The following is an 18,693-nucleotide window of genomic DNA, read 5'->3' as shown; positions in this document are numbered from 1 at the left end:
GAGTGGAAGGCAGGCAGCTTCATTAAGTTGTCCATCTTCCTAATATCCTTTGTAGGAGAAAGTGGCGTTTACTTACTCTACGCTCTTTACCTAGGTACAGCCCGCATACCCTCATTAACTGGAACCTGGTTGATTCAATAGTCTATGATCAACTTTCTTGTCAGGTTCCCCAACTAAACCTCCAATACTCATTCTTTAAGACGTCGCAAGGCCGTGCGCATCTTCGCCATGGCGCCCACCAAACGATCGCGGCGCGACGCTGAACAAGACGATGATATCACGGATGTACGACAGGCGCGGTCAAATTTTGGGAGGGATGATGCTGTAAGAAATATGCAGAAACGACCAATCAGTCACATTGTCTAACAGTCGCAAAGAGAAAACGCGCCAGGGTCACCCTCAATGGCGAAAGAAGAATGGAACGAACCCCTCAACGAGAAGAGACACCAAGCGACGAGAGCGAGGAAGACGATGACCGCCGAACGAGAAACACACCCCCTCAAACGCAATACGAACTTATGCGAGATAATGGCTTTAAACATCTCGAGTATGCTGACTGGGATGACCAGCAAGCAACTCAAAAGCTGGCCCAGCGGAGTAATATCGTGGGAAACAATATGGTGTCTGAAAGCGGCATCATCGAAAGCATTACCTGCTTCAACTTCATGTGTCACGAACGATTGCACGTTGACCTCGGCCCGCTTATCAACTTCATCGTAGGAGAGAATGGAAGTGGTAAAAGTGCTGTTCTTACAGCCCTAACACTCTGTCTGGGTGGCAAAGCCAGTGATACCAACCGAGGAGGAAGCCTCAAGTCTTTTGTGAAGGAAGGTACTGAACAAGGAAGCTTGGTCGTCAAGCTCAAGAATGCCGGCTCCGATGCCTATCAACCTGATATTTACGGCGAAACAATCATTGTCGAACGTCATTTCTCTAAATCCGGCAGCAGTGGATTTAAGATCAAGAGCGCCAACGGCCGAATCATATCAACCAAGAAGCAGGAGGTCGACGAAATTTCAGAATGGTATGCCCTGCAGATCAATAATCCCCTGACCGTCCTGTCCCAAGACAACGCGCGACAGTTTCTCAACGGTGCATCACCAGCCCAGAAATACAAGTATTTTGTCTCTGGTGTGCAGTTGGAGCAGTTGGACAACGATTACAAGATGTCGCAGGACACACTCGATAGGACGCTCAACCTCAGAGATGATCTGAAGGAAAAGATCGCGCATGTCAAGAAAGAAATGGAAGAAGCCAAACGTTTGTCTGAGACGGCAGACAAGAACAAGTCATTGCGTGAGAGAGGACGGCACTACATCAACCAGCTAGTTTGGTCCCAGGTTGTGGAACAAGAGCGAGCGCTTGCTGAATATGAGAAGGACATTGACAGACGAACCCAAGCCATCATCGACAAGGAACAGCATTGCAACATGACGACACAAGAGCTTGATCAGGTTGAGGAGAAGCTCGCAGAACGTCAACAAGCCAAGGAACTACTCGAGCAAGATCGAGAATCGTATGAAGAGAGCATTGCCAAGGCGACAGAAGCACATCGGGAGGCAACAAAGGACGAATCCGAGCTGCTCATGGAGGAAAGAGACGCTCACCAGCGCTTAAAAACAATCAAAGACGACATCAAGGCATGCAAGTTGAAAATCCAGGAAGAGGAACGTCGACTGAGTCAATCAACTGGAAACGCTAGAGCTGAAAAAGACAATGAACTCGAACAAGCCCGAGACAAGGAATCTTTGTTGAGGCAACAAATGGAAGAGATACACAACAGCCTTCCCGACCTTCAAAGGCGGCTTAGCGAAGCTGAACAAGATTCGAAGAAGCTTTCGCAGAGCAAAGAACTCAAACGCAAAGATATTGTTTCTGTGGAGCAACAAATTCGACAACTCAAAGAAAAGACCGGAGGGCGTTTCGATGGTTACGACAGAGAAATTGGCGACTTGGTTAAAGCTATTGAGAATGAGAACGGATGGGAACAGAAACCCGTTGGACCTATCGGAGCCCATATCCGACTATCAAAGCCCGAATGGTCAGGTATTTTGGAGCGAACTCTCGGCGAGGGACTTAATGCATTTGTCGTCAGGAGTAAAGCGGACCAAACAAAACTGACAAACTTGATGCGTCGGTTCCGCCTCAGGAAACAACCTCCGATCTACATTGCCTATGGTGGCAGAATCGACACAAGAAGCCAGGAGCCCGATCCAGCTTTCGACACCATTCTCAGGGTTCTTCAATTCGATGATGATATTGTCAAGTCCCAGCTCATCATTGGCAATCAAATCGAAAAGATCATCCTCATACGTGATCGAGAGGAGGCTCAGAGAGTCATGGTCGAAGGCGTCCCTCCACGCAATGTAGGAGCTTGTCTCTGCTTCCACGACGGAAGGGGAAAGCGAGGATGGGGTCTAAGGCTCACCAACCGCAATGGCTCAATTGGAACGAGTCCAGTTCAACCATACAACATGCGACCCCGAATGCAAACCGATGCTGGCCAACAAGTTGCGATTCAGGAAGAGAATCTCAAGCATCTGGGGCAGGAGATGGCTCAGATCAACCGAGATGAGCGCCAGGCGCAGCAAACGGTTCAGCGGTGCAGGACAGAGCTTGAGAATCAACGCAAAAGCAATAAGAAATACGAAGGTGATCTTCGCCGAACCCAAGCTGATATCGAGCGTATCCAGATGGAGATGGATGCGTTCGAAGGAGTCGATGATAGACTTAACATCCTGCGAGCAGAGCTGGAGTCAAGGCGAACCGACGAGGAGTCCCTTGGCAGTCAGTACGGCGAGATGGCACTGTCAAAACAAGACCTGAAAGCCAAAACCGAAAAGGCTCGTTTGAAGCTCGAAGAAGCAAAGAATGACCTGGAGGATTTCGAATCCAAAGTCCAGAAAGCATCCTCAAAGATTGCTACTGCCGAGAACATGAGGCGAGTTACTGTAGCGAAGAAAAATGATGCTTTCGAGGCGGTTGATATCGAGAAAAACGAAAAGCGGCGCATCGAGGAAAAGAGAGACCAGAAGGCACAAGAAGTGGTCGATTTCACCGAGCAAGCGAGACAGACGGCACCCGAACGCGTACACATTCCGGACACGGAGACATACGCCAGTATCGAGACAAAGTATACCAAGATCAGGGAACAGCTCAAGCAACGAGAGGCCCGTCTTGGAGCCACTGATGAAGAGATACATGAGCGGTCCGCTGAAGCTCAAGCCCGATACGATGATGTTATGAGACAGACCCAGGACTTGGATGACACTATCACCGCCCTGAAACGTGCCATCCATAGCCGTCTGGTGATGTGGCGGCAGTTTCAGCGACAAATTAGTGCACGCGTTCGTATCCAGTTCAATTATCTTCTCAGCGAGCGAGGTTTTCGAGGTAAAATTGATCTGGACCACAAGAACCATAAGGTCAATATCCAGATTGAACCTGACGAGACGCGCAAAAGCTCATCCGGAAGAAACACGAAGACTCTTTCAGGTGGAGAAAAATCATTTTCGTCTATCTGTATGCTGCTGTCAGTTTGGGAGGCAATCGGCTCGCCTATTCGATGTCTTGACGAATTCGATGTGTTCATGGACAATGTTAATCGTGCCATTAGCACAAATATGCTGGTAAGCTGTCAACAACCCAAGGCGAGAAGATGTTTGAAGGGCTGACATGATAAATCCATAGGTTGATACAGCTCGTCGCTCAGTTTCGCGTCAGTACATTCTCATCACTCCCAACGCCATTGAAGGTCGGGCGAAGCTGGACAAGGACGTCAAGATCATTCGGTTAGTATCCCTTGACAATTTCTACACAGCTATCATTTATTAACGATACCTCTCCCAGACTTACGGATCCCCGACAACGAACACTTGACGATTTCCAATAGACACATTGTACGCGATATTCTTTCTGGAGTTAGGCGTGAAGCGGACCATTGGTGGGACACTGGTAAACAAAAGCATGGGTGAGCTTTGTGGAGTTATTGTGTGTGATACCAAAGAACTTTGTGATTGTTCCATAGACGGGACAGTGTATAAATGACATTACAACTTGTGCCTTCTGGGGCTTCTATATTCATGGATGGTGGTATACGTAGATCTTACAATACTTTTACAAATTTTCATTCTCCTTCGTTCCGCAGACAACGGCCTCTTTAGACCCGGACGCCCTTACTTCTTAGTATGTTGACGCCAGCACTGAGCGTGTATCCGGCCCATTGACCAAACGATCCAACCATGCCGCCAACTGACTTGACCTCGCCTAATCTGCGCTGAAGGAACTGTCTTGTCTCAACGAAATCGGGGGATCGATCGTTGGTCATGAAGAGCTCGCTTGTGCTGTAGATCATAGATAGAGTGGCCCGCTTGGTATACCATGAGGGATCGACGGCCTTGTCGCCAGCAAGGAACCAAATTTCATCGGAGAGCTTGGCGAGCTCTTTTATAGACTCGGGAACGTAGCTGGGCTGAGCCATAACGGCCAATGCCTGCAAATCAGGAATGTCAGTATTTAGAGTGTCTCGCGGGTTCGATATGCATCTTACCTCTTGCCAACGGCCCAGAATCTCCTTGTTACCCATAAGTCGCTCCCAAGTCAATGATTCTACTCTCGCTGCAACACCTGGCTGGTCGCTATCGGGGAAAAGCTCCTTGCTACGAGCTGCCAGAGCCTCGCGTTGGGTGATAAGATGATATCGGATCAGGCCAAAAGCACCGTCAGGGATGACGCTCGCACTGATGTCGAGATAACCAGCATCTCTTGCGCCGCGACCAAGGGCCTTCTGGGAGAAACCGAGCTCGGGGACATGCTTGTAAGCAGCAGTGAGGATAGACTTTTCAGCATCGCCAAATGGTCCGGGTGGTGGGGGATGATCGTATGAGTGGAAAGGTCGACGGGAGATGAGACCCTGGGTCAGCCTCAAGGCGCGCAAGGTTGATGCTGATGTTCTGGGGAGGGCTCGGCTGGAGGCGGCCATTTTGAGGAGAAGTCACAAGTATCGTACTGTATTGAATATGACGAACGACTTCACATGGAACGACCCTTTTTTTGGAGTTGACGTTTGCGATTTGTTCCAGATGCTGGGTAGCCTTCCTCCAATCACAACCGTCTAATGACTCGGGGTGGGCCACGGCGGATGAGCTCGGGCCACCCCGGACTCTGAAGACCGTGACGGCGCTTTCGCTCCGTTCCCTGCACGGGATCGGCGGTTCCATACGACTACAGCATGTGGTTTCTCTAGAATATCAATGTAATGTTGTAATTTGCGGTGTAATCGTGATCTAGTTTACGGTCTAGGTTGATCGCTGAACAACTAAAATACCTCACACCCCAGCTCAACTGTGAGCAACGAGTACCTAATATCGTACAACAGGTGGTATTGGACAGAGAACAACTCTTCCAGCACGACATATCAGTATGGCGGGGCTTTGGTACTGCGTGCTTTCAGTCACTCTATCGCATTCTCTAGTGATGTGTCTGATCTGATATGCTTGTAAACGAGAACCCCCCATGCTATGGTGTCCTAGACCAAGCCTTGTCTCACTAGCATGGATCTGTGGTTCACAATCTTCCGAAAAGCCCTCGACTTCCGACCCAAAGTATATCTCGCAGCATTAAGTCGTAGAGTCCTACCTAATCCGCAGGATTACCGTATGTTGCAGGCAACAAGAGCTGGTATCAACCTGTTCCAATGCAGCCACCATGTAGATACAGGCCTACAAGTCTACTCTTTCACAAAGTCTGATATTTAATCCTGGTCTTTTACCTGACTACCTCGGAGTGAGCGGCGACACAGCAGGCAGCCTGAATGGAAGTGCGTACTTACTCCACATGGAATGCTGCTAACGGCCTGAGCGTCGTTAGACGCATTGCCAGGGATCCGTCAACAACCTTGATGATCGGACCTGACATGAACCTATCTGCTTGCGATTGTTGGTAAACCATCATGTTGCTACTGTACGGTGTCAGTGCGTTATGATACCCGCATCAAGCGGAAGACTCTGTCGTTCCAGCGACTTGTCCAACGATATCCGATAAGTCCGAACACTTGTTACCGACAAACGTGCTAAAAAGAATGGCTTCTCTTATTACTTGTTCTTACCAGGAAGATATGCCTGAAAACGTGATGAGACAAAGCAGTTAGCAATCCTGATCCTCAATGCGTTGAAGAGGGGCTGTCAGCGGTAATGAATCCGCTATTGGTCGACTTCTTTTACGACTTGCAGCGTTGGCTGTTGTGTAACAACGACTTTCTTTGTAGCGAAATCAAAGGTGTGGACACAACCCAATCACAGTTCTTGTTGCATACATTCAGCTGTGCATGCTATGCTTGACTAGACACAGTTTCGAATTCGTTTCGGTAGACTGTTCAACTAAGCAGGGTTCATTCTTGTGCGAAGTGTAGTAAGTGGGTGATACCTTGGAAAAACACGGGAGAAGCGGCATTCTATTGGCTTCTCCCATGGTTTTGCTTCTGTAAAGTTGGTCAACGATGGAAAGTCATGGTCTCAGCCTTGTGATAAATGTAACAAGCTCGTTTGTTCCGCACCAGACATCAGATGCGATGGTGTGAGTCGGGATGTGGGTGGATTCACGCTGCAGATCTGGAGACGAAGAGCCTGAAATCAACGATTACCCAGCACGACAGATCCCTGATCTGTTGCTGCAAATACGCATCTGCTTGTTCCTGGCGCTTTACTAGTGCACTCTGGCCTAGCAGATGCTTAAGACAGCCCAATAATCGCTCAAGGAGAGACATGCTAGGCTTGACTGTGAAACTTGGCGAGCCTGGCTTAATGCAAATTCGACTACCGAAGCTGGGCCATGGGCAGACGGAGTTCGATGAGTGCTGTGATATCCGATGGTAGTGCAGAACGCTTTGATGCGCGAACCCTGAAAGAATGCGGGCGAGGGTATCAGCAGTTATATGCGTATGCACTATCAAGCCGTTTCCAGCACCCTGCAGAGCTGATTGATGATTGATCATTGAACCAACATAAAGTTAAGTGTGAAACTGAGGTCTGAACCTTCAATAATAGGGCATAGAACAAGAGACCAGTTCCGTATAATTTAGGCTGCAAAACTAAGTACCGAGACATGATCATTTTCACTTTCCTGGCTAAGGCAAGAGCCCGTGATCCAACGGGAAGGGAACTGTAGCGCTGCGTAAAGTGCAAACTGCACCTTCCTTCCATGAAGCTCTGATACCATTGGGAAGCAGACCATGATACCTGAGGCCATTGTACCCTGTCCAGTAAGCGCGTGTGCAGAGTGGCCTCTGTAGTATTAAGGTTACAGTTCGACAGGTGTCTGCATTTCAGAAGCCAATATCAAAGCTACAGCAGTCTTGTTCTTAACATTGTGGGCTGTACCGTATACAACAGGCTGGTAACGTAACTTTCATGGCACCTCGTGTTATCATGCTCATGTCCGGTAAGCTTCAGAGTGGATCCCATCAAGCCCCCGTGTCCCTGGTTCCAACCCCCGTCTCGTGTCCTCATTCGTCGCCTGGTTCTTCCTCATCTCTCGCCCAACGCGTTCTTTTCTTTTTACGACACATGAAGAGGGAGTGAGAGAACCTTGAAAGTCAGCACTAAAGAGCCACAGACATCGGAAGCCACAATTGCCATCCTTCGACCATCGTTTTCCTATCGCTGTCGTCTCCTCAAACCCCCTTGGAAGCGCCAGAACCCGACACTCTCCCCGTCCCTGGCGAAAGAAAAAAGTAGTCAACCTGACCATCCCATTCCCAGAAGCTGGTATCTGGTACCGTACCACCACGCCGCACGCCGAGACCCTTTTCAGCCCAGCCCAGTCAGCCAGCCAAGCCAAGCCCGCGCAACTGGACTGTGTGATTAATTCGTGGCCTGCATACGGATACAAGTGCTTGCTTGCTTTAATCGCATCGCATCGCAGCGGCTTGTCTTGTTTTAGGCCTTGCTGTCCAGGCACCTTATTAGCCTAGAGTACTGTACCTTGACTACTGTACCTACGCATTCGTCACCCCCATAGTTACCTATCTTCCGCTCATCGATCGCTCGCCCTTCTAATATCCCACCGCGAAACGTGGACACCTACGGCCCGTCTCCGCTCCCCTCCGCGACCTACCCTTCCTAGAAACTGGTCGCGCCAGTTCGTTCGTCTGCTGTCCGAACTCGCACCCGTCACTCGTCACTCACAATACCAACCAACTTACCTACCAACCTACCTTATTACGCGACAAGGACACCCACCCCATCCAAAAGGGACTTTTCTTTCTGTACATCCAGAAAGACAGAACAGACAGACAGACAGACGTACTACACACGCGTCTATTAAACCGCAGTCACAATGGGTATGTTGTTGATATCTTTTGCTTGAAACCTCTTATCTTGCTCTCCTGTCGTGGGCGAACAGCGATTGCTGCTCCTGAGGTATACTACGATGGCTAGCCGTACGCTCGCGCGCCTGCGAGGCAACGTGCGGTGCGTGCCGGTCTTTTGTCGTCTTGACCTTGTGCAGTATCCATTGTCGTCCTTGATGGCTCCTCGAGGCTCGGCGACTCTGCCTGTAGTTACCATGCCCCAACCCATCCATCTCTTCCCGAGCCTTATTGGGCCCAACCCAACTCATGATCTGAGCCTCTTGATTTCCAGAGCCTGAGTACAACAGATCTTGAGCCTGCCTGCTGCTGCTGTGTCTTGCATTGTTGTTGTATCTGCGCATGCGATCCCACTCCTTGGAGTGTCTTCATCAATCAATGTGATACCACCTCTTGCTTGATGCAGTCTCGGAAGTTCCCCAATCCACTCCAGCAGAACCCTTCCAGCCGTCTCTTCTTTCTCGCGTCGTCCTTCCCCATCCATTCATCGCATTGCATTATCGAGCCCCCTTACCTGCATCTCCCGCCAAGGTCCACCCGGCTCCCACCACCCCTCCACTAGAGAGGTTGACCTCTCTGCCTACCTCGACCAAGCTACCCTGACTCCCTGCTATTTCAAACACTCTTTCTCTCTCTCACCCTTTTTCCTTATTGCGCATCTTTCGCAGAGTTTCTGCTCTTTCTTGACGTTTTCGGTTTTGAAGCTCACCTGTCTATAGCTGATACCGGTGATACTTATCGACCAGTAAGTAAACTTTAATTCATTCCTAGCTTCCCCAACCTCATTATTCAACCGCACCTGCCTGTTGAAGTTGCCTTGTTGCTGCGCAATTACTCTCGCCATGCCGAGCTTGTACGCTTCCCCGCGCCAGATCGTGTTGCGGCCTCTGCTCCTCCCCGCTTTGTTCGTAGGGACACTGAGCGCAACTTGAATATTTGGAAGGAGCTCTCGGTAGCTCCATTCATCCGAAATCGGCCGTCACGGCGCGCTTGGGTTGTAACTTCCTATTATTCTCAGTGCCTTGGGCAGTCGCTAAGAAATGCTGCCACTATTCGCCACTGCCTGATTTACAAACGAGCACTGCGTTGGAAGTGGCAGCAGCCTAGGAGGGGCAGTGAATCAGCTTCATCCGCGCGCGCAACCTGGATTCTACCCGCAATCTCAATTCATAATCCCCTCTTTCTGCACAGCGTCGGCGTTTTCATTTCACGAAATCAAGCTTTCGCCATGGCAACCTCACTCGTACTTCGCCCAGCTAACAACCTCCAGCGTGAGAGGTCACGATCTCCTCGCAGACGCTCCAGATCCCCCGAACGATCACATCGACGCCGCTCCTATTCCCCCCGCAGCCGATCAGGAAGCCGGGACGACTATCGACGAAACCGTGATCGCTCGCCCATGACTAGCACAGGCGCACCAGGTGGAGGACCAAGTGCAGGATACGGAGGACAGGCCCCTCACCGATCTTACGAAGAGCGAGTCGTCGCTCGAGAACAAATGATGAACAACATCCGCGAATCGTCCCAACAGGACCGCCGAGTCTACGTCGGTAACCTCTCGTACGATGTCAAGTGGCACCATCTCAAGGACTTCATGAGACAGGGTGAGGCTTTCAACGCCGCGGAACGCAGGTGGAATACATGGGACTGACGAAATGGTATAGCTGGAGAGGTGCTCTTTGCCGACGTGCTCTTGCTTCCCAATGGAATGTCGAAGGTGGGCTTCATCGCATGATTTTTCTTTTCCCTTGGCAGGTTTTCTTTTGTGGTTCTTCATTCCCTCTAGCTTTTGTGGATGGTTGGGTTGACGGGTGGGACGTTGTCCTGGGTTAATTGTAGGGATGCGGGTAAGTCAACTTCCTTTCATTCTCCATGGACCTGACTAACAGCTGTATAGAATTGTGGAATATGCTACACGGGAGCAAGCCCAAGCGGCTGTTGCCCAACTGAGCAACCAGAACCTCATGGGTCGCCTAGTCTACGTGCGTGAAGTAAGTAGTAACGACTTCATACTAAACATGGCCATCAAGCTAACAGAGATACAAGGACCGTGAGGCTGAGCCTCGGTTTATCGGAGCCACTGGCGGAAACCGTGGCGGCTTCGGCGGCGGCGGTGGTATGCCCGGTCATTTCAACCCTGGATATGGCGGTGGTGCCCCCGGTGGTGGTGCTGGTGGTGGCGCCGGTGCCGGCCGTCAGATCTATGTGGCCAACGTTTGTTCAACCCCGGTTTGTGTATACGTGATGGATAAGTGTTGACATGCAGTAGCTTCCTTTCAACGTAGGCTGGCAGGACCTGAAGGACTTGTTCCGTCAAGCTGGTATGTATTATTTTCGCCCTCTTTCGAACCCATGATCCCGTGGGGTTGGAATCTAACCGTTACTTAGCCCGAAACGGCGCTGTTATTCGAGCCGACGTTCATATCGGACCCGATGGTCGTCCTAAGGGATCCGGTATCGTCGTCTTCGAGAACCCCGACGATGCCCGCAATGCCATCTCGCAGTTTAATGGCTACGATTGGCAAGGCCGCGTTATCGAGGTTCGTGAGGACCGCTACGCCAGTAGTGGACCTGGTATGGGCTTCGGTGGCCGAGGCGGCTACGGTGGTGGCATGCGCGGAGGATTTGGTGGAGGATTTGGTGGTCGCGGCGGTTTCGGCGGCGGACGTGGTGGCTTTGGTGGTGGCTTCGGCCGTGGAGGATTTGGCGGAGGTGCCCCTGGCGGACCCGGCTTTGAGCCTCCTGCCAGCTCCGTCCCTCCTAACCCCTTCACTGACTACGCTACTGCCGGCGGCGATAGAAGCGAGATCATCTATGTTCGCAACGTAAGACTTACCCCCCTGTTATCCAATAGACTCACTACTAACCTGATATATAGCTGCCCTGGTCCACCAGCAACGATGACTTGGTTGAGCTCTTCACCACCATCGGAAAGGTCGAGCAAGCGGAGATCCAATACGAGCCCAGCGGTCGCTCTCGTGGCACTGGTGTTGTTCGCTTCGACTCAGCCGACAACGCTGAGACTGCCATCACCAAGTTCCAGGGTTACCAATACGGCGGTCGCCCTCTCAACCTGAGCTTCGTCAAGTATCTTAACCAGGGCGGAAACGACGTCATGGACACAGATCCTCATGGAGGTCTGACTCAGGATCAGATCATGTAAGAGAAGGATGATCATGGACACTGAACTTGGGTTTTATGCAGCAACGTTCCGTTACGGTCATGGTCAACTTTTTGTCGGTGGAGGCGCCTTTTCTTTTCGCTCTTCGCATCTTTTCCTTTTATATCGGCTTGTTTCTTTTCTGGCAATTTTCGTTTTACACATGAGCAGCAAAAAGCTGGAGGATATCAACGGCGGAATCTTGACGTACGGGTATGCGGTCGAATTCATCATCAGGGATGTATCGACGCTTTATCCTCTAATATGGCGAGGAAGTTGTGGCGACAGGGATCTTACTATGGGCTTACCAAACAGTACCGACTTGTCCCACCTCCAGCGCCTCGACAATAGCGAGCGGTTTTAAGAACAAGGTTGCTCATTGTGTCAATGAAGGAAGGGACGACTGCTCGAGCTAGCAGCCTCATAGGAGACTGCATGGCTCTACTTAGAATGTATCTCGAGTAATCATCCGAAGGTTTTTAAGAAGAATGATGGCAGGTGGTCTTGGTGAAGGGGAAGAGCGTAGGATTCGTACGGACATGCATGCGTGCTGGCAACTTGCGTCGACACAGTCAGCTCGCTGGCTGTCAGTGAAGGTAAAGGACTTTATGATTGAAAGGTGAATGCCGGCGTTCGGGAGTAATCTGGGCTTGATATTGTCGCAAGTTCCGAAGAATGACTAGTAGGGCCATGGTGTTGAGATTTATGGCGAGCTCGTTCGCTATGGACGAATGGAGCGTCCGCAGACCGGGCCGCCATGTACCTTGAAGCTATGTATGATGTGCTGTGGGATAGAAACATGATGGTGACAAAAGCTCACCCTGAACCGCAACCCACCTTTGCTGTTGATTCATTGACGTTGACTTAGCAATCACCAGTCCCACAGAATGGTTTTGACATGGCAAGTAAGACTGTCAGTCTCAACCCACTCGTAGGCCTGGGAATAAGGTGATATGTCTTGGGCAGCGGACTCCGCCTTGATCGTGATCCGCAGTGCCGAGGAAAACGTGCGCAAAGGACAAGAGTGAAGCGGTCCAGAGAAACAAAGAGGTCCGATAGTCTTCGGCGAAACATTTCCAGGAGGATTGCTTTGTAAGTTCTGATAAACCTGAGGGCTTGTCTCATACGAGGTGTAAAGCTCGTGGCCATTGATTTTGAGGGATGTGGATGAGTACCAAGCCGGATGTCCAACTTGCCGTCTCTAAGGACCTCTTTGATCGACATGTGCCAAGCTGGTAGTCATTCCTCCGCAGAGGACTGAGCTCCCTTGCCCAATGCCATATTGGGGTAGCTGTGAGGAACTTTCCTCACAGCATCGTACAATTACCCTTTGACTCAGATGAGCCAATGATATGTGGCTCCATTTAAGCTTCGAAATAAGCTTGTCTTGCTGATCACCCTGTGCCGGGCTGTGCCCGCAGTTGGCGCATTTGTAGATCCCCTCCTTCTTGTCGCCAAGTACTCTTGGCGAATTGTCTGTCTTCCAAAAGTAGAACATTGAGTACCTGAAGTAGTCTTAGCATCTTGGAAGATGGGGTATCGCGCAAGGGCGAGTGCTCGGCTGACGATTGATGTTATCGCCAATATCGACTCGATTCAACATGACCTGGAAACTATGTCCACAATAGCACATTGTCCACGAATGAAGACACACATCTCAGACTAGTAGCCTACTTTTTAAGATTCTCAACTTGGTGTTTGGTACATCCTAAAATCTTGGCGCCGTGTGCCGTGTGGCTGTGAGATATGTTAGCTCAACACCAAAGTGCTTGGTGAGTCAACCTAGTTAGCATTGCAAGCAGAGTCACTTAGGAACACTCTGCCAATTCACAGCTTGGCCCGTATTTTGTTTGCGGGTGAACGAATGCTTGAGGTGCATCCCCCTACATTGTTTGATTACACTGATGCATCTTGCACACCCAACTATCCAACTTGGCGGCATTGCTAGTACAAATCTTTGGTGGATGTTACCGTCGACTAGTTAGATGCTCGACAGGGGCTTCACGATACTCTGGAAGATTGGTATGATGACGTTGTATAGACCGTACCAGTGAGTTGTCAAGATGTCTTGACTTTGATATATCTATAAAAGACGTGGCTGCTGGTCACTTTCTATTATTACCGACAGCAGCATCAGCATCAACTCTCACATCAATTCTACACTACACTCTACTACACTATCAAACATCCATTCTTTCATAACTTTACTCCAAAGCAAATATGAAGTTCTCTCTCGTCGCCGTCGCTCTCAGCACCCTTGCTGCTGCCTCTCCTACTCCTGACATGGAGCACGAGAAGCGCGTCCTTGGCCTTCTCAAGCCCAAGAGCAGCGGTGTTCCCTTCACTTTCACTTCTACCTGGGAAGTCCATGCTACTCCTGACCAAGTTGTCAACTCCGACAACGAGTTCACTGGCGGACTCAAGGGAAGCAAGGGTCTCTTCAAGTTCGGCATCAACTCCCACGAGGACATCATCTGCTACAACATCACCCTCTACGGCTTCCGTGGAGATTTCCAGTCTCCCGCCAACACTGCCACTCACATCCACGAGGCTCCCAAGGGCAAGTCCGGACCTCCTCGGTAAGTCTCAATAGTCGGAGAAGCATGCGATGATACACAAGCTAACTCCAAATCAGCATTGCCTTCCCTAACCCCGTTGGCGACGAGAAGAGCCGCAACGCTGTCGGCTGCCTCCAGGGACCCTTCCTCACTGGTGTCATTGTGGACGGTGAGGACACCGGCGTTGGCTTCAAGGTTGCCGAGATCGAGAAGAACCCTGCCCAGTTCTTTGCCGACTCCCACTCCAGCCTTGCTGTCCCTGGTGCTTTCCGAGGACAGCTCAACACCGGCAAGGTCTGCTAAAGGCTTGACCCCCTTTTCCGCAATCAGCACAACAGCTTAATACGCACACTTTCAAAATAACCGAGAGAGTCCCTGCTCTATTTTGTTTATCTTTTTTATGTATTAATAATTGGTAGTCAGGGCGGTTTGGTGGTCAGATAGGACATCGTGTAGGATGATAATTCATTAATCGATGATATAACCTGAATCTTAAAAATGCGAAAATAAACAACCGTGAAATTCGATCATGCTGCAGCCTTCTTCTTCTTGGCCTTGGCCTTCTTCTTGCTCCTGTCTCTTGGCTTCAGGGCTGTCATGCCTGTCTTGCAAACGTCGGCATACCGCACGTAGAATGCTTCCAGGTCATCAGGGTTCACGACTGTGGACAGCTTGACCTTTCCGGAACGGTCTCTCTTGCCCTTGCCGTTTGACGCCCTGATAATGAGGGGTAGAGGCTTGCCAGGGTTGAGATCTGGTGAAGGTTCCTCTTCTGAGGGCTTGGGAATGTCTTGACCGTATGTGACTGGAACAGTATTAGCAGAGATAGCCAGCATGGCAAGAGTTCCACGTACGTCGTTTTTGGCTCAGGTAGACTGAACCATGATCGCTGCCTTTGCGGTGATTGAACAGCTCACCCAACTTGGCGAAGAACTGGCATGATGTCAATAGCACACTCTTTTGAAGACACTTTGCGATCTTGTTAGACGCATATAGGAAAGAGTACATACTTCGTCGTGGCTCATATGAGCTTCGGCCATAGTGATGTTGAGATATTAGCTACTGCTAAAGCTGATGTATATCGAGAGATGAGTGTTGAGTGGGATCCAGACATTAAAGCGACTTGTGCCCCGCCATCACATCGAGTGGCTCATGTGTGGCATGGCTTTGGCCCAACGCTAACTCTAATTCGACAGGCGGTGAGTCTTCAGTGACTGTGCTTCCGATTGAGCCTACTAAAGTGTGCTGATTTTCTGCCGGTCAAATCTTTGTTTCTGAAATATCTTTTCAACATTTGATAGCGACAGCAAAAGCAAATTCGAGGCAATTTAGATCGAAAAACCTCTTCGGAACTCTTCCAGAACTTCACCAAGCTCCCTTTTTCTGATTTGCGACAGCTCACTGTGAAGATATCGTTAAAGTCGCAAAACCTCTCTTTGACCGCCTTCTGGATTAGGAATAAGTGCTGTCAAACATCAAGCGGATCGCTGCTTAAAATTCCATTTTCACCTACAGATTCTGCTCCAAGCGCAACAAGAGTGCTTGTTCATTCGCGCATCTCATAAACACAATGGCGTCTACCTTAGAGCTTCAGCAGAAGCTATATAAGCGCATGGGCCTCGATGTTCCAGAGCCTAAACCTCAAAGAAACGGACGACCAAAGTCTAGTCATCAGCTTTCTCGAAAAGAGCAACGAAAGGCACAGCGAGTGCAGAAGAAATCTCATGTATACACAAGACCAACCCAGCAGCGACCACAACCAACACATCATACTCAAAAAAAGCCTACTGGTCCACAAAGGAAGCCACAGAATAACAAACCCCAGCCAAAGTCTAAGCAAGTCAGCGAGGATGAAGACGATGAAGACGATGAAGACGATGAAGACGAAGACCTTGGAGATATGTCGTTAGATGAGGATGAAGATGAGGACGAGGACGAGGACGAGGACCTAGATGATTCTATGGACGAAGATGAGGAAGACGAAGACGACGAGAGTGAAACGGAAACCAAGTCTCAAAACAAGAACGCCAAGAAGGGCGTTTCAAAAGCTGTGCAAGAAAGACTTAATCAAGACGATGCTGAAATTGAAGCTTTCGAACGGAAGCTGGGCATTAAGAAGGGGCGGAAATCACTGCCCCAATCTTTCAAGGAGGACGGCCTGGGCGATCTGTTAGGCGACCTCAGCGGCGAAGAAGATTTGAGCGACAACGACAATGACAACAAAAAGAGGAAGAGCGAATACGACGAATGGCTAGCATCGAAGCGAAGAAAGACTGCGGAACCTCCAAGCCGAGCCAAGGGTCTTAAGGGTGATGATCTGGATATGAACGAAGATTCCGGCGATGAAGACGATGACCTGGACTTAATGGATGAGGACGACGATGATGGTGGTGACTTTGACGACGGCGAATCATTTGGTGGTTTCGACGATGACGATGCTGGAGATGACAGACCAGCCGAACCACGACAAAGAGAGAACCCATATGTGGCTCCTACTAGCGGCGTCGCTGTTGCAAAATATGTGCCTCCCTCACTACGAAGAGCTGCAAGCTCAGATGATGAACGCAAAAGTCGACTACGAAAACAGGTGCAGGGTTTAATCAATCGTCTTACAGATGCGAACATCCTGTCCATTGTCAAGTCCGTCGAAGAACTGTACCAGAATAACGCCCGTGGTGATGTATCAGATATCATTACAGACGCGATCATGGCACAGATTTCCAAGCCAGAAACTCTTCCCGACCAATTCTTCGTACTCACTGGTGGTTTTGCGGCTGCTACCTACCGACTAGTCGGATCAAGTTTCGGCACAGTCTTGATTCGCCGTATCGTGGAAGACTTTAAGGGTCATTATGAGCAGGCCAGTAAGGAGCTCAGTGCCGAGTCAGCAATTCAAAAGGAAGCTTCGAACATCCTGACGCTTCTAACACAGCTTTACGTGTTTGAAGTCGTCACTTGCAAGATCATCTTTGACTACATGGAGAAGCTTCTTAGCGATCTCAACGAGATCAACGTGGAACTTCTTCTGCGAATTTGCCGTATGGCTGGTCGAATGCTGAAGCAAGACGACGAGCGAACGTTGAAGCACGTTGCTGGCGTTCTTAACCAGTCTGTCGCAAAGGCCGGTTTCAATAACATCTCTGCTCGTACGAAATTCATCGTTGAGACCATCACGGACCTTACAAAGGGCAAGCGCAAAGCTAAGGGCCTGGACTTCACAGTCGTCTCAGAGCATGTGCAGCGTATGAAGAAGCGACTTGTTGAACTCAAGTCTCAGGCACGCCGGTTGAACGGTCTTTCCCCCTTGGCCGTGGGCTTGGTAGACATTGAGGAAGCCGAAACACGAGGCCAATGGTGGTTGCCAAGTGCCAGTGTACCGAGTACCCTGATGGACAAGAGTAAGAAAGGGCGCACATCCGATACTGAGATGAGTGATCATGAAGATATGGATATCGTGTTGCCTGACTACCCGAAGAAGGCACGTGCCCAAGGTCTGAACGGAACAGCACAGATTGCCATCTTCACAGCTCTGATGACTGCATCAAATTTCGAACATGCCTACAGGCAATTTGTCAATCTAAAGCTCAAGAAGGATGACCAATTAGCCCTTGCCACTGTGTTGGTTCAGTGCGCGGGCAGCGAGATGCAGTACAATCCCTACTATGCTCTTGTAGGTGGGAAGGCCTGCATGCTCAATAGCAGGATCCGATTCGCCATCCAGGATCGGTTGTGGAAGATCTTCAGGAGTCTTGGAGAGTCCATGTTTGGAGAGGCCCCTGAGGAGGATGAAACAGCTGATGCTGAGCGTATGAAAGACGAGAGGCGCATAACTAACGTGGCCAAATTCTACGCGGACCTTGTTGCTGATGGAACCTTGAACATCGCCATCCTCAAACCCCTAGAACTTCCAGAGACAAACCACTGGGCATCGACGTTTGTGCAACTATTCATCATCGCTCTCATGAAGGAATGCCGCAGCAAGAAGAAGGAACCCGAGGAAGACATCAAGCTGGAGAAGATCTTTGGAGCAGCCCGAGATCTACCAGGCCTAGCTGCCGGAATCCATTGGATGTTGCGAAAGAAGATCCGGAAGACAAAGTTGATTAGTGCTAAAGAGTTGAAGAAGCTCGAAGGGGTTATCGAGAAGGCGCAGATTATCGTGCGACCTACAGCAATAGAGATCTAGGGGAGGAATTTTAGCTGGGTCATATATATTTACGATGGGCAAGAGTCATAGATATGCCAGGAAAATAATACTATCGGTCCCCTCGAGCAATTTCTATCGTGAATCCATCACGGCTATGTTCTGTATTCAATCATCTCAATGAGTCGGTGACTTGTTCCGTAGGCGGCTCTACCTGTCTATCGTGACGTCGGTAACCCGAAGGCAATTGACGTCCGTGGCCGGGTAGGAACGGGACAGGCCGGGATCTCGGGGTTGTATGAGGCGGGACAGCCTATCGTTGGGGAGAAGTGTTTCGGCGTTGGTTGGGACAAAATGCCCGAATTGCCAGGCATAAGCTACCTAGGTAGTGTGAATCGTGAACCATACCAGGGAATAGTTCCAGAAGTTGGGTAAATGGCGGTTTGCGATTCGATAGCCGGAAATA

The 18,693-nt window shown here is 50.0% G+C and overlaps 6 protein-coding genes across 6 annotated transcripts; 4 read left to right on the top strand and 2 right to left on the bottom strand.

The window, feature by feature from the left end:
* The first annotated feature begins 2 nt into the window (after window positions 1-2).
* Window positions 3-4,062, top strand: B0J16DRAFT_359893 (P-loop containing nucleoside triphosphate hydrolase protein). The gene is made up of 4 exons (XM_046129668.1): window positions 3-324; window positions 378-3,629; window positions 3,691-3,791; window positions 3,850-4,062. Exons 1-4 carry the CDS (start codon window positions 229-231, stop codon window positions 3,890-3,892), a joined length of 3,492 nt encoding a protein of 1,163 aa, XP_045989396.1. The 5' UTR covers window positions 3-228; the 3' UTR covers window positions 3,893-4,062.
* B0J16DRAFT_28008 (COQ9-domain-containing protein) lies at window positions 4,026-5,266 on the bottom strand. Its single transcript, XM_046123885.1, has 2 exons — window positions 4,550-5,266; window positions 4,026-4,492 (listed from the first exon to the last, which is right to left on the bottom strand). Exons 1-2 carry the CDS (start codon window positions 4,979-4,981, stop codon window positions 4,160-4,162), a joined length of 765 nt encoding a protein of 254 aa, XP_045989395.1. The 5' UTR covers window positions 4,982-5,266; the 3' UTR covers window positions 4,026-4,159.
* A 4,327-nt stretch (window positions 5,267-9,593) lies between these two features.
* Window positions 9,594-11,528, top strand: B0J16DRAFT_378202 (uncharacterized protein; the record flags this gene model as incomplete). The annotated part of the gene is made up of 8 exons (XM_046130901.1): window positions 9,594-9,969; window positions 10,030-10,082; window positions 10,205-10,212; window positions 10,263-10,356; window positions 10,412-10,579; window positions 10,635-10,686; window positions 10,754-11,190; window positions 11,244-11,528. 8 exons carry the CDS (start codon window positions 9,594-9,596, stop codon window positions 11,526-11,528), a joined length of 1,473 nt encoding a protein of 490 aa, XP_045989394.1.
* A 2,119-nt stretch (window positions 11,529-13,647) lies between these two features.
* On the top strand, window positions 13,648-14,498 carry B0J16DRAFT_27859 (uncharacterized protein). Its single transcript, XM_046123844.1, has 2 exons — window positions 13,648-14,104; window positions 14,161-14,498. The coding sequence occupies exons 1-2, from the start codon at window positions 13,746-13,748 to the stop codon at window positions 14,384-14,386; spliced, it is 585 nt and encodes a 194-aa protein (XP_045989393.1). The 5' UTR covers window positions 13,648-13,745; the 3' UTR covers window positions 14,387-14,498.
* A 112-nt stretch (window positions 14,499-14,610) lies between these two features.
* B0J16DRAFT_314076 (signal recognition particle, SRP9/SRP14 subunit) lies at window positions 14,611-15,123 on the bottom strand (the record flags this gene model as incomplete). The annotated part of the gene is made up of 3 exons (XM_046125165.1): window positions 14,611-14,888; window positions 14,938-15,016; window positions 15,094-15,123. 3 exons carry the CDS (start codon window positions 15,121-15,123, stop codon window positions 14,611-14,613), a joined length of 387 nt encoding a protein of 128 aa, XP_045989392.1.
* A 498-nt stretch (window positions 15,124-15,621) lies between these two features.
* B0J16DRAFT_329041 (uncharacterized protein) lies at window positions 15,622-18,535 on the top strand. The gene has a single exon (XM_046126283.1). It carries the CDS (start codon window positions 15,654-15,656, stop codon window positions 18,267-18,269), a length of 2,616 nt encoding a protein of 871 aa, XP_045989391.1. The 5' UTR covers window positions 15,622-15,653; the 3' UTR covers window positions 18,270-18,535.
* Window positions 18,536-18,693: the final 158 nt, after the last annotated feature.

This window comes from Fusarium flagelliforme (genome assembly GCF_020744385.1).
Source record: "Fusarium flagelliforme strain FIESC 12 MPI-CAGE-AA-0113 chromosome Unknown B0J16scaffold_1, whole genome shotgun sequence".
Classification (NCBI taxonomy): Eukaryota; Fungi; Ascomycota; class Sordariomycetes; order Hypocreales; family Nectriaceae; genus Fusarium; species Fusarium flagelliforme.
The sequence above is the reverse complement of the archived record's forward strand: the minus strand, read 5'-3'. Positions and strand labels throughout refer to the sequence as shown.

What these genes read in the sequence shown, in the direction of transcription:
- B0J16DRAFT_27859 (XM_046123844.1), top strand. Translation starts at nt 13,746, where the DNA reads ATGAAGTTCTCTCTCGTCGCCGTCGCTCTCAGCACCCTTGCTGCTGCC. An exon ending in GGCAAGTCCGGACCTCCTCG is followed by an intron (nt 14,105 to 14,160) that starts GTAAGTCTCAAT and finishes ACTCCAAATCAG; the next exon opens with CATTGCCTTCCCTAACCCCG.
- B0J16DRAFT_359893 (XM_046129668.1), top strand. Translation starts at nt 229, where the DNA reads ATGGCGCCCACCAAACGATCGCGGCGCGACGCTGAACAAGACGATGAT. An exon ending in ATTTTGGGAGGGATGATGCT is followed by an intron (nt 325 to 377) that starts GTAAGAAATATG and finishes ACAGTCGCAAAG; the next exon opens with AGAAAACGCGCCAGGGTCAC. An exon ending in CCATTAGCACAAATATGCTG is followed by an intron (nt 3,630 to 3,690) that starts GTAAGCTGTCAA and finishes ATAAATCCATAG; the next exon opens with GTTGATACAGCTCGTCGCTC.
- B0J16DRAFT_329041 (XM_046126283.1), top strand. Translation starts at nt 15,654, where the DNA reads ATGGCGTCTACCTTAGAGCTTCAGCAGAAGCTATATAAGCGCATGGGC.
- B0J16DRAFT_28008 (XM_046123885.1), bottom strand. Translation starts at nt 4,981, where the DNA reads ATGGCCGCCTCCAGCCGAGCCCTCCCCAGAACATCAGCATCAACCTTG. An exon ending in TTCTGGGCCGTTGGCAAGAG is followed by an intron (nt 4,493 to 4,549) that starts GTAAGATGCATA and finishes CCTGATTTGCAG; the next exon opens with GCATTGGCCGTTATGGCTCA.